Genomic DNA, 13,310 nt, shown 5'->3' with positions numbered 1-13,310 from the left:
TGCAGTTAACGCTAGTGTGAAAGTAGCCTAAGTCGCTTTGGGGTTTGTGTGGCTGCTGCTTCACTGAGGGTCATGTCCCAGTGTCCATCATTTTCGAGAAGTCCTTTTCTTTGTCAAGCTTCCCTGAATGTTTCACACATATGGCCTCCGATGGTCTTCAGGTCAGAAAATGAAGTAACATGCATAGAAGCACTCTGAATTTGACGGATGAACAGTGTAGACGCGACCAAGAGTATCAGTTGCTTTCATCCCTGGATAGCCTTCAATATCTGGAGGGATTCCAAGTGTAGGTAGTACTTTGGTAAATCACAGTAGAGAATTGTTTTTGCAAAAGGGTCTTGTTGACAAAGCTCAAAAAATGCCAAGAGGGTGGTCTTAGGTGGTGTTAGGAGCTGCTGCTGCAAGTTTGCTGGGTTAAAGTAAATTCTCTGTCCATTTTCCAAGTGCACACTCAGATGCACAACTGGTGGGTAGCGCTCATGAATGGAGAATCCTAGTATTCTCCAAACAGCTTCATTGCTGCTTATGTACCTGCCCATCTGGAATGCCTCCACTTCAGCAATAATAGCTCCATTTTTCTGGATTTCAAAAACTGTGTGATCACTTCCTTTGTGGACATATTTGCAGATATACTTGATTGATTTCACAGAGTAGCAAGATTCGACATTTATGTGGGCCTGGAAGATTTTTGAGAGCAAAGGGTTGTAAGGCACTACCCACCTGTTGTCAATTTCTATCTCTTGGAGTGATGATCCAACACGCATTTTGAGCTTTGCTGTGAAACCACCATCCCCTGGCTTTCTTCAGTAGACTGGATATCCATCTTGTCCTGTTTTGGTTTCTTGGACCAGGGATCGTGGGTAATGCTTTGAACACCTGCCATCAATCATACAGGGAGAATTTTTGTTGAGACTCCCACACGGACCATGGATCATGTTTTTTGTCATGGTGTCAAACAGCAATGGGTCAATCTGAAGGTCTGGCAATTCGGCACTGATGATATTGTCAATTTTGGTAGGCTGTATTTTTTGCTTCAGCCAGATCAATAAGTGGGCATGAGGAAGGCCTCTTTTTTGCCATTCAACTGAATACATCCAGCACTGCGTCTCACCATAAATATGTGATTTTGTGATAAGATTAGTCATTTTTGAAAGTTTCTGTTTGAAAACCCGAACAATAAGGTCATGTTGATTCACTGTTTTTTTTGGCCCAGCAACAGGTGCCCTCCAATTTCCTCCCAGGCAGGATTGCAAGTAAAGGTGATGAAAACACCCTGTGTGTATTCATGCATGTGTCGTGGGCTTCCAGTGACAATTGATGGAAGAATAACCATTTTCCCCAACTCTTTTTGGTTCAGCATCATTTGCAACAGCATCTCTAAGGTGAATATATTCCTCTGCCCTGAGCTTCTTTTGATTTAGTCGGATATATAAAAGACGTTCACTCTCAATCTTTGCACACATGTCAACAATAAATTGGTGGAAGAAGTGTTTGCATTTCAAGATGTGCTTTTCCTCTCCAAATCTTGTCATGATCCTATATGCATAGAAGTCCATGGCAGACACTTTTTTCCTGAAGGGTTGCCTGTTGTAGGATCTGTCTGAGGTATTCCAAAGTGATAGCCATCCTGTCCCTGCCAAACGATGATTGGATAGTGCAGTGCATCATAGGACCTGTGAGTTTCTGCTACTCGTGGCAAACTATTGTTCCTTTTCTGAAGCAAAATGTCATGGCTTTGAAAATCATTACCTACAATCATGACATAGGGTATACGTGAGTTCCGTGACCTGGAAAAAATTACCCCAACCCCCTTAAACAGATCTCTTAACAATCTAAAGAATAAACTTCTAACGTACTCAAAACAGCAGACGGAGACATATGTTGGATTTAATTGGCCACAGCAGCCATTTTATTAAATAAAAGATAACAGAACTTTTATGACAACCCAGAATAGGAGGGGCGGTCCTCGAAGCCCCAAAGTTATAAAAAACTCAGTATCCCAAAAACTCCACAATGTTCAGCCCAGGATGAGTCTTACCCCCAGCCGTAAAGCACCAGCTCAGGGATAGATAACAACCAATCCTGGTCCACCGAACCCACCCCCATGCCAGGGGTCCATAAATCCACCTCACGCGGAATAACCGTACCGCGCCTTGTTAAATTCTCTCATGGGGTGTCCAGGACCTCTCAAGATCCCCACCCCATTGAACCACGATTTACCATTTCCACCGACTTCGAGGACCTCCACCCCCGCCACGAACACGAATGGCCTGACACCTTAGCCATTCATGTCCCTCCACACCTTCAAGCTTAATTCAATGCCACTACGGATAGCCAAACACCACATATCATTACCCACCGCGTTCAGGTGCACGCCATCAGCTCTCCAGTAAGCTCCTTGAGCCGATTCCAAGTCCACATGTCTCACGGCCAACGCGCCATTCCTCACCATAAACCGAGATATGGCCCTGTTTATTTTAATCCGGGCCCTGTTCACCCCCTCGTGTGATCTAGCACCTCTCCATCTTTTACGGGGAATGATGTCGGACCACACCAACAACACTTTTGGAAACATGACCCAGAACCTCAGGATATCGAATTTGATATCCTTAATCAGCTCCCTACAAGACCGTTTAGCCAAATCATACCCCCCTAAATGTATCACCACGATCTCCGGCACTCTATCCAGTCTAACAAAACGATGAAATTCAGGTAACCATTCCTTCCACACCATCCCCCTTTTACCGATCCATCGTAAAGTCACTGTCTCTCGAGAAAGACCCAACTGACGACCGTCCGGACGAACCGCAGCACGCAACGCAGCCCATACAACATACGAATGCCCCATGATCCAGACGAGCATCGGATCAGGCCCTGCAACACAGAAAGAAAGGCAACAAACAATTAACTTAACACAGCTTCTAACTCACAATAGGTTTGGGCGAACATACGACTGGAATCTTGAAGATTCCCACCTCCCAATTCTCCGAACCACATCCTCACCAAGGCCCCACCTAGCGGCCTCAGTCGCTGCCCCGATCCTGAAGGAGTGACCACTATATTGTGTTGCAGGTAAGCCCGCTGCCGCCAAACATTTCCTAAAAACAGAAATAAACTGAAAACGGGACAAGAAAGACCCATTTTCGTGCACCAAGAATGGCTCGTCTAACACCCCGCCCTTTGCCATGTACTTCTTCACGGATGCCACCGGGCACACCGGGGATCCTTCAACATTGAACAACACCACTTTGCACCCTTTCCCATACACGTCCGTTTTGGAAGCCTTAATAAACACTACCACCTTATTCCCTTCGACATCCACGTTTTCTCTTAACAAAATACCTTTTTTACTAACGGACGGGCTAACCAACTCACCTAACCGAAATGCCCCAAAGAAGGCCAAAGAAAAGGCTGCACGGAACAGAACCACTTCCCATTCGGAAAAACACACCTCTTGCAACTTCCGCTCAATGGCTGAGAGCACCTCATAAGATACGGGTCGGCGACCGTCCGAAGCCTTCCAGCCTTTCTTCCAACCCCGAACAACTTGCCGAACCAAGAAGGATTTCGTTATATCCTTACCCCCCCCTCCATTTAAGGTTGAAGGCTAGCCCCGCCAGAAACTTATTCAAACGTGTCACAGACCAACCTGCCTCCCAATGATGACCTAAGAACAACAACAAACCATACTCCTCCTCCATATCCTGGTCCATACTTGACATCCAGGATTCCCACAAGCTCCAAGCCTGATTATAATGAGACCAAGATGAATCCGCGAGCGATTTGGTAAATAACTCTGTTACGGCCCTCGCGGCAGGTTCCACAACTCCACTGGACAATCCCGGCCCGCGCTCTCCGCCTGTGGTGCCAAATCCCGGAAAAGCTGCCACTGAAATTGAGAAAGAGCAACAACTATTGGATCAGGCGCTGACAAGCTAACTTCAGATACAATCCATAAGTTAAACTTAAGACCCAGGAAAACCAAGTGCTGCAAGACCTTCACTACTGCAGGCGTAGCCGCTGACAACGAGTTTACCGCCGTCACCGTTCCAACATGCTCACAATGAAAAGAAATCTTCAAATTCCTCAATTTGTCACCCCACAGGGCCAACGCAACTACCCTGGGGAACAAATGCAACAGTAGCCGGTTGTTTGTTAACCCCTCCTCCTTCCATTCTTCCGGCCAAGCTGCTGCTGACCAGCTACCATGAAAGAAAAGACCAAAGCCACTCATTTCAACGACATGCACCAAAATGCCCAAGGAGGTAGCATCTGCCACCGGCTGAATCCACAGAGATCTGCCATTGTACTCGTCCAGAAAATCCGCCCACATCTTCAAATCGTCCCGAAACTCTTTCTTTATCCTGATGAAATGCAAAGGGGACTTTACCCCTACTGTTGCCAAGGATAGGCGGCGGCAGAACGCTCGACCCATCGGCATGATCCTACATGCAAAGTTCAGTTTCCCTAACAACGATTGCAAACTGCGCAAATTTATCTTCTTCAAACCAATCATATTAACCACATCTTGGCGCAACGCGGTAACCTTGTCTGCAGGTAGCCTACATTCCATTGCTACCGTGTCGATTTCAATGCCTAGGAAGCTCAACACTGTCACCGGACCAACTGTTTTATCCTCCGCCAAAGGCACCCCGAAGTTTTTTGTCACACTCTCCATTGTATGCAACAAAATCGAACAATCTGCTGATTCCGCTGGCCCTATAAACAGAAAGTCATCCAGATAGTGCGAACATGAGCGTATCCCAGACACATCTTTCACCACCCATTCTAGGAACGTGCTGAAGGCCTCAAAGTAAGCACATGAAATCGAGCAACCCATGGGAAGACAACGATCAACAAAGAAGCCGCCATCCCAAAAACAACCCAATAAATGCAAACTGTCAGGATGAACTGGCAACAAACGAAAGGCCGCTTCGATGTCGGTCTTAGCCAGCTTAGCCCCCTTTCCACATGCTCTAACCCACTCCATCGCTGAATCGAATGATAAGTACGACACCGAACTCAACTCGGGATCAATACCATCATTAACCGAAGATCCCTTCGGAAATGACAGGTGATGGATTAACCTAAATTTATTAGGTTCTTTCTTAGGGACCACGCCAAGAGGTGACACCCTCAGATTTGCAATCGGAGGGGCGACAAACGGGCCTGCCATTCTTCCCAGAGCAACTTCCTTATTCAACTTCTCCGACACGACCTCCGGGAATTGTAACGCCGATTTCAAATTTTTTCTTTTTAAACTAACATCCTGCTCAACATAAGGGATTTTGAAACCCTCCTTAAAACCGTCGCGCAATAAAACTGCAGCTGACCTATCAGGGTATCTACTTAGAAAGGCCTCCATCACGACCCACTGCACCGGAGTCACCCCTTTTGTCAGCTGAATCTCCAACTTTTTGCCTGTTACCCCTGAAACATTTTGAAGCGCTATGCACCCCCCCGCAGGTTGAACACTCGTGCCTATATTTACACTTGCTCCCGAATCTGCATATGCCATCATTGAAGGCGAAACACAGTCCCTTCTGCAAAGCCGCCGAGTGTCCTGACTGCCCTGAACTCCCGGCGCCCCCGTGAAAAGGCTGGCTAGTCTGACCTAAACGGGACGGGACCATAACTCTCATCCACAACGCTATGTCCTTGTGATCCCACCTGATACTTGGCCTAAAAGCCTTACGCTGACGAAACTGTTCGTCATAGCGTAACCAACCCTGTCCCCCATAGGTCCTGTAAGCCTCCCCTATGGCATCTAAGTAACAAAATAATGCCGAGCAATTTTCCGGGGCCTTCTCCCCGATTACGCTAGCCATAATAGCGAAAGCTTGCAGCCAATTTGAAAATGATCTGGGAATCAGCCTATATCTCCGTTTCTCCTCATCTTCTTTTTTAGAGTCCTCCCTTCTAGGTCTATCCAAATTAAATCTCTCTAGGGGTAAAAGAGAAAATATTTCTATGTACTCCCCTTTCCAGATTTTTTCCCTAACCTCTTGTTTTAAATGTGCCCCTAACGGGCCCTCGAAGCAGACATAGACCTCCCCCCTAGCCGCATCATCTAGTTGCGGTACATCCTCCTTTTCCTTATCCTGCAAAGCTCCCTCACCTGGTGCATCAATTCCTGACCCAGACCCTGGTGCTGTTCCGTCCTTCTCCCTTGATGAGCTCCCCGTGTCTGCCGCAGGACCCGCACTGCTGGATGTACCCGTAACTTCAGACAACTGTCTAGACCCCTCAAACGACCCCGTATTTCCCAACCAAGCAGCTGACGGCAAAGACCCCCTGCTAAGACCGGACCCCCACAAGCCCCCTAGCTCCCCTAAACCTCTAAGGATTAAACCCATACCCCCGCTAGCAACTCCCGAAGTAATGTCACTATTCCTAGCTTCAGGGGAAACTATGCCTGGCAAATTAAAGATAGGGAAAATGTTCTCACCTAGCTGCCTGGGTGCTGTGAGCCCAGCAGCCGAAGATCCAGCTCCCAGCCGAAGGTGTCCTGCATCCCGACCGGCTTGATCCGCGATGTTGCCCGCCGAACTCCTGGCGGCCGTATCCGTGTCCTGGCGACTCGGTGATGCCGTCGACTGCCCTGGTGCTGCGGAAAGGGAAAAGGCCGAGCCAGCATCCTGCCGCCCGATGGAAGATGTGCGGCTCCTTGCCACGGATACGTCCCCGGCACTGCGTACCGAAGCGACGGAATGTCGCCTGCCGGAATCCGGAAAATTTCCGCCACCACCAGCAGAGGACGCAGATCCAGGAAAGTTCCGGCCATCACCAGCAGAGGGCGCAGATCCAGGAAAATCCCGGCCATCACCAGCAGAGGGCGCAGCTGCAGGAAAATCCCGGCCAACACCAGCAGAGGGCGCAGAACTTGCAATATCCAGGCCACCACCAGCAGAGGGCGCTGCTGCGTTGAAGACTCCAGAGCTGTGCACTGCAGAAGGCCGCACGCTGATGCCAGGGCCAGCCGACTGCCGCCCGCATAATCCTCGGCGCTGAGGGGCCACCGCACCTGACCCCCGTCTCCTCGGCTGTCGCTGCCTCCCACGCTGAGCGGCGCCAGCGGGCATGCTGGCGGCCACCGTACCGGCTCCTGCTCCTGCCGCCCCACGTCGCCCGGACACTGAAGGAGGGGAGGAAGGATCCACCCCCCGTTGTAGGCCCCGCCGCACTGGAGGATTCCTCCCGGCGCCGCGCTGTGAGGTGGAGGGAACAGCGCTGCTTACCGGAGGGTCCGCAGAGGGGCTCCTATTTCGGCGCCGGGCCCTGGGGATGATGTCCGGGCTTAGGCGCGCCGGAGGCCTAGTCCTCCGCGGCCGGCGCCCGTCCTGCGGTGCCTGCGATGGTGCTGCCGATGTCCCCTGGAGAAGGCTGTTAACGGATGCATTCAGCCAATCTGTCCCCTGGGAGCTGGCTGCCGTCCGGAGACGCTGGAGGATCGCTTCAACGTCCATTCTGGTAAGTGTGACAGAGATTCCTCACTTGTCACGCAGGCACCTAAAATGGATGCCTGCGTGAGGAGCGTGCCCCTTTTTATGTGCCCCCTCCCCACAGTCCCCTAGTTCCACCCCTTATTTTCAAAAAATGCCCCTAAAGCCACCCCTCAAGTTCCCAGTTAACCCCTTACCACCGTATCCCTTCTAACTGCTCCAGCTCCCCAGGTCCCACGTAACCCCGTCATGGCGGCCTCCCTTTACGTGCCGTGGGCCCCCAGTACGGCCTTTCTAGATGGCTACCTCATCAAATATGGGAGCATTGAAACGTCGCTGATGTTCACCTTGTGGTGTTTTGTCAGCTCGAATGACAACCTTGTAATCATCACTTGGCATGCATTCAAGTGCAGTCTTGAAAAGTTGAACATATGGATTGTTGGAGTGAACGAACTGCTGCAAAATAGTGACAATATCAAGGCGAGTGTTAGGAATTAAAGAGCATCTCCGCTGAGCCTCTGCTTTTGCATTTCCCATGAAGAAGAGTTGAAGAAATTGAGGTTCTTCTTCTAATGGAAGCAGTGAGCCAATTGAGTGGTAAACCAGTCCTTGAACTTTAAATGTCGGCATAAATCCTGTTGAAAACATTTCTTTTGTTGCACCAAATGATGTCATTTGGAAGCAGGAGTTGTACTTCCTGATGTCCAAGAAATGCTTTGATATTGTACTGGTACCTGTCATCAGAGACTTTAGGGGATCTGGTAGTGACAGGAGAGGTGGAAGTTTTATCTTGCCATTTGCACAGCATAAACCTGGTGGTTCATCTTTCCATTTCAGGGCACTGCAGTACAGGCAGACCACATCCATTTTTTCTATCTGAACTTTAGGATTATCATGAGTTTATGTCTGACTGGTAACAAAAGGCAGCATGTTTCAAATGTCCAACCATTTCCTGTGCCCTGGTGGAAGAAATAGCAATTCTCTTAGTGGCAAGTCGGCCTTCTCTCTGCTGAAATGACTCATTGGCCCTTGAGGAAGCAGCTCTTCTTCTCTTATCTGCAAGCCTCGCTTCCCTCTCCTCAGAAAGTTCATGGGCCCTTGAGGAAGCAGCTCTTGTTTTCATGTCTGCAAGCCTCACTTCCCTCTCCTCAAAAAGTTCATTGGCTCTTGAGGAAGCAGCGCTTGTTTTCATGTCTACAAGCCTCGCTTCCCTCTCCTTAGAAAGTTCATTGACTCTTGAGGAAGCAGTTCTTGTTCTCTTGTCTGTAAGCCTCGCTTTCCTCTCCTCAGAAAGTTCATTGGCCCTTGAGGAAGCAACTCTTGTTTTCATGTCTGCAAGCCTCACTTCCCTCTCCTCAGAAAGTTCATTGGCTCTTGAGGAAGCAGCGCTTGTTTTCACGTCTGCAAGCCTCGCTTCCCTCTCCTTAGAAAGTTCATTTGCCCTTGAGGAAGCAGCTCTTATTTTCAGGTCTGTGAGCCTCACTTCCCTCTCAGAAAGTTCATTGGCTCTTGAGGAAGCAGCTCTTGTTTTCATGTCTGCAAACCTCGCTTCCCTCTCCTCAGAAAGTTCATTGGCTCTTGAGGAAACAGCGCTTGTTTCCATGTCTGCAAGCCTCGCTTCCCTCTCCTCAGAAAGTTCATTGGCCCTTGAGGAAGCAGCTCTTGTTCTCTTGTCTGCAAGCCTCCCTTCCCTCTGCTCAGAAAGTTAATTGGCTTTTGAGGAAGCAGCTGCTGTTCTCATGTGTGTCAACCTTGTTTCTCGGTCTTCATATTTTTCATTGGCCCGTAATGCAGCTTTTCTTTTCGCATCAGCTGACATTTGTTCCATGGAATTCCTTTTCTTATGAGGCATTATTGTGGTAAAAATAGTCTGTAACTGGCAGTTTCTATATCCTCTCACATAGAGGTAATGTGACTGACATCAGCCTTTCCACCAACACACCCTAACTGACATGCTTTTACCTCACACAAGCTTTGTTATACTGAGAATGTCCTTTGTTGCCTATATTAACCAATCAGAGCTCAGATTAATTAACTGTAGCAAAATAGAAGCTGAGCTGTGATTGGTTGCTATTGGCAGCCTGATAAATCCCCAGCCAACAGGAAGCCCTCCCCCTGGCAGTATATATTAGCTCACACATACACATAATAGACAGATCATGAGACTGACAGCTGCCGGATTTCCTATATGGTACATTTGTTGCTCTTGTAGTTTGTCTGCTTATTAATCAGATTTTTATTTTTGAAGAATAATACCAGACTTGTGTGTGTTTTAGGGCGAGTTTCATGTGTCAAGTTGTGTGTGTTGAGTTGCGTGTAGCGACATGCATGTAGCGACTTTTGTGAGATGAGTTTTGTGTGGCGACATGCGTGTAGCAACTTTTTGTGTGTCGAGTTGCATGTGACAGGTTAGTGTAGCAAGTTGTGTGCAGAAAATTTTGCGCATGGCAAGTTTTGTGCGTGGCGAGTTTTATGTGTGGTGCGTTTTGAGTATATGCAAGCTTTGTGTGAGGCAACTTTTGCATGTGTTGCAACTTTTGTGCATGTGGCAATTTTTCCACATGTGCAAGTTTTGTGTTTGGTGAGTTTTCCATGAGGTGAGTTTTGCACGTGTGGCGAGTTTTGCATGTGGCGAGTTTTGCATATGTTGAATTTTGCGCGTGACGAGTTTTAAGCGGCGACTTTTGTATTTCGACTTTTATGTGGCGAGGTTGGTGTATGTGTGGTGAAATGTGTGCTGAGGGTAATATGTGTTCAAGCACGTGGTAGTGTGTGGCGCATTTTGTGTGTGTGTTCATATCCCCGTGTGTGGTGAGTATCCCATGTCAGGGCCCCACCTTAGCAACTGTACGGTATATACTCTTTGGCGCCATCGCTTTCATTCTTTAAGTCCCTCTTGTTCACATCTGGCAGCTGTCAATTTGCCTCCATCACTTTTCCTTTCACTTTTTCCCCATTATGTAGATAGGGGTAAAATTGTTTGGTGAATTGGAATGGGTGGGGTTAAAATTTCGCCTCACAACATAGCCTATGACGCTCTCAAGGTCCAGGCGTGTGACTGTGCAAAATTTTGTGGCTGTAGCTGCGACGGTGCAGATGCCAATCCCGGACATACACACATACATACACACACACATTCAGCTTTATATATTAGGCTGGGTTCACATTGCGCTAGGGCAGTCCGTCTAACGGACACGTTTTTGAGTAGGCAAAACGCAATGTAACGGACATTGTAACGCACCCACAGACTTGCATTTGTATGATGCATCGTAGCGCATGTCAAAATTGGCATGCGTTTGCAACATTCATTTTTTTATGACGTACCTTCGAACGCGGCCTGCAGCGTTTTCAGGTCTGGTCAAGCTAACGCAAGAGTAACGGAAGCGCTAATTCTGCCATTGAAGTCTATTGCTAACGCAGCCAGACGCAAATCAAGCAAAATGTCCAAATGACAAATACGTTGGATTGCGTTAATGAGGGTGGTCCATGTGGTCCTGTGACAGGAAATATGATTGCAGCCATTTTGGAGCATATACTCTGCCAACACATATTCTGAAAACGCCAGCAACGCAGTGTGTGTGTCTTGCAAGCGATCAGAGGCAATGCAAGTATAATTCTATGTATTATATTTTTCTGTATGCATCATTTGAGTGTGTAGTGCCCGTCGGATGTGTGTGTTTTTTTACTACACCGTAGAAAAACGAAAAAAAAAAAAAATCAGCCTCGCCGTCTGTCTTCACCTCACCTAGAATTGGTAAATATCACGCAAAATGTTCGTTTTTGACCCAAAAAGATACTAATTAGTTTCCTTTTTTTTAAATTAAAAAAATCAAACATACAAAACAAACATAACACAAGAAACATATATATAACAACATTTAAAACCCTGTTTAAAAAACTACATACATATCATAACATAAACCAAACACTACAAGAACAACTAACAAAAATAACGATTAAACATTGCAATATAATTTATAAAAAGTTAAAAGTGTTTTAAAAAGGAAAAAAATTAGGATAAACTGTCCTTAATAATAAAATGTAGTTTTGGCGATGAGATAAAGTTATGCAACCAAAAATGAACGTATACATTTTAATATAACATTTTGTGTTTACATAGTCCAAGCAGCCCGCCAAAAAAAGAAGGAACATTGCGGTTGGCGAAGAGCCCTTGGACATAGAGAACGAGACACTTATAACACTAGTGGAAGCGAATCCATCCATATGGGATCAAAGTGACAGCTCCCACCACGATATTATTAAAAACTGGAAGTTGTGGGAGAAAATAATATGCCAGTTGCACCCACGATATTTGAATAAGTCGGCATCCTCTAAGATAAAAATTGGTAAATATTGCTGAACTTAACTTGCAAAATGTAAAGATTGCAAGCTGTCAAATAATTTTTTTTGTTTTTTTTCTTTGAAGCCAATGCTGTCCATACCCGGTGGAGATCCATTAGAGATCGATTTGTATGGGACTTCGGCAGCAGCCAAAACACCCCCAGTGGATCTGGTGGCAAACGTGTCACCCCTTATGTTCATTATGAGCAATTGTTGTTTCTACAGAAAACGTTGTCCCAGCGCTCGTAAGTAAAAAGCTTCGGTGTGAGAGAAGAACAAGTATTTAATTAAAATCTCTTAAATAAATATTTTTTTCTGTTATAGAACGATATGCAGTACCGCTGCGCCTCGAGAGGCAGAGGAACCGGAGCCATCTCAACAGGAAACAAGCCAGCAGATGGGCGCTGAAGATGTGTCTGGCCTGATTGAGCCACGATCAATGGAGAGAAGTACTGTGGCTCCGGTTGTCAGTGCACGTTTGCAAGCACACCGTGGACGCAAGCGATCATCTGCCAAAGATGAAGTCGATGCCATAGTTGTAGATGGACTCCAACGTTTAGAGGATCTGTGTCGCAGTGAACACAGAGATGTAAGGTGGGAAATAATGGAATTGCAATCCCGTGAATCTGTATATGCAACCAATGAGTGGAATCTCCTGCTTTTGTCATATGTGCCTGTAGTCCAAAAGATCCCGCCGCACAGAAATATAATGTTTAGGCAAAGATTTAATGACCTAGTTGAGGAATTTTTGGGCCCTCAGAAACCCACTTCCTCGAGACCAAGAACCATGGACATGCCATCATACAAACGACAATACAGAGGCTAGGGTGAACCGAGTATGGAAATGCAAAGGCAATGTAGCAGTCCAGCTTACAGTTGGGCAGACAATACGCCCGCGGAATATCACAGTCTGTAACTACTGTTTAAACAATCACCAAATTTTGGCAATAAAATGTTTTGTGTAAAAAATTTTTGTACCCAAGTTAATCGTGTATGTTTTTGTTCATCCCTATGGGATCTCATATGCAAAAATGTCTACCAACAATCAGGTTGGACTAACAATGTCTTCAAAATATTTTTAGTAAAGTTTAACTGTTATTATAACATTTCATATTCTTGCATGGATTGAACTTTTCACAATTGATTAAGGTTATATAAACTAAAAAAAAAAGAAAAAAAAAGGGGTTCATGTCTGGAAACAAAATTGTGCAGACAGATGCATGCCTTCACTACACGGTCCACATTTTCAAGTTGCAGTTGCATGCAAGTTAGTAAGATACGCCATTTTAAGGTCAAAATACCAAAGGCACATTCCACATAACAACTTGCGATAATTAAAAATGCTTCTTGTGGAGTTTAGACTACGGCTTGAGTACGGCATTAGGAGATTGAGTCTGAGTTGGAACGCCTCATCCCCAACTAAAACATAGGGCAAACTTAGGCCTTCGGTCCCCGGAAGAGTTCATGCTGAGGGTATGTTGAAGTTGTTGCTGTACAAACATTTCCCCATGTTGGACTCTTTCAAGA

At 46.6% G+C, this 13,310-nt stretch overlaps 1 protein-coding gene across 1 annotated transcript; it reads left to right on the top strand.

Moving 5' to 3' along the window:
• The first annotated feature begins 9,599 nt into the window (after positions 1-9,599).
• LOC138641489 (uncharacterized) lies at positions 9,600-12,735 on the top strand. The gene is made up of 4 exons (XM_069728984.1): positions 9,600-9,633; positions 11,563-11,788; positions 11,869-12,028; positions 12,108-12,735. The coding sequence occupies exons 1-4, from the start codon at positions 9,631-9,633 to the stop codon at positions 12,607-12,609; spliced, it is 891 nt and encodes a 296-aa protein (XP_069585085.1). The 5' UTR covers positions 9,600-9,630; the 3' UTR covers positions 12,610-12,735.
• Positions 12,736-13,310: the final 575 nt, after the last annotated feature.

Source organism: Ranitomeya imitator, chromosome 6 (genome assembly GCF_032444005.1).
Source record: "Ranitomeya imitator isolate aRanImi1 chromosome 6, aRanImi1.pri, whole genome shotgun sequence".
Classification (NCBI taxonomy): domain Eukaryota; kingdom Metazoa; phylum Chordata; class Amphibia; order Anura; family Dendrobatidae; genus Ranitomeya; species Ranitomeya imitator.
This window is presented reverse-complemented; position numbering and strand designations above follow the sequence as displayed.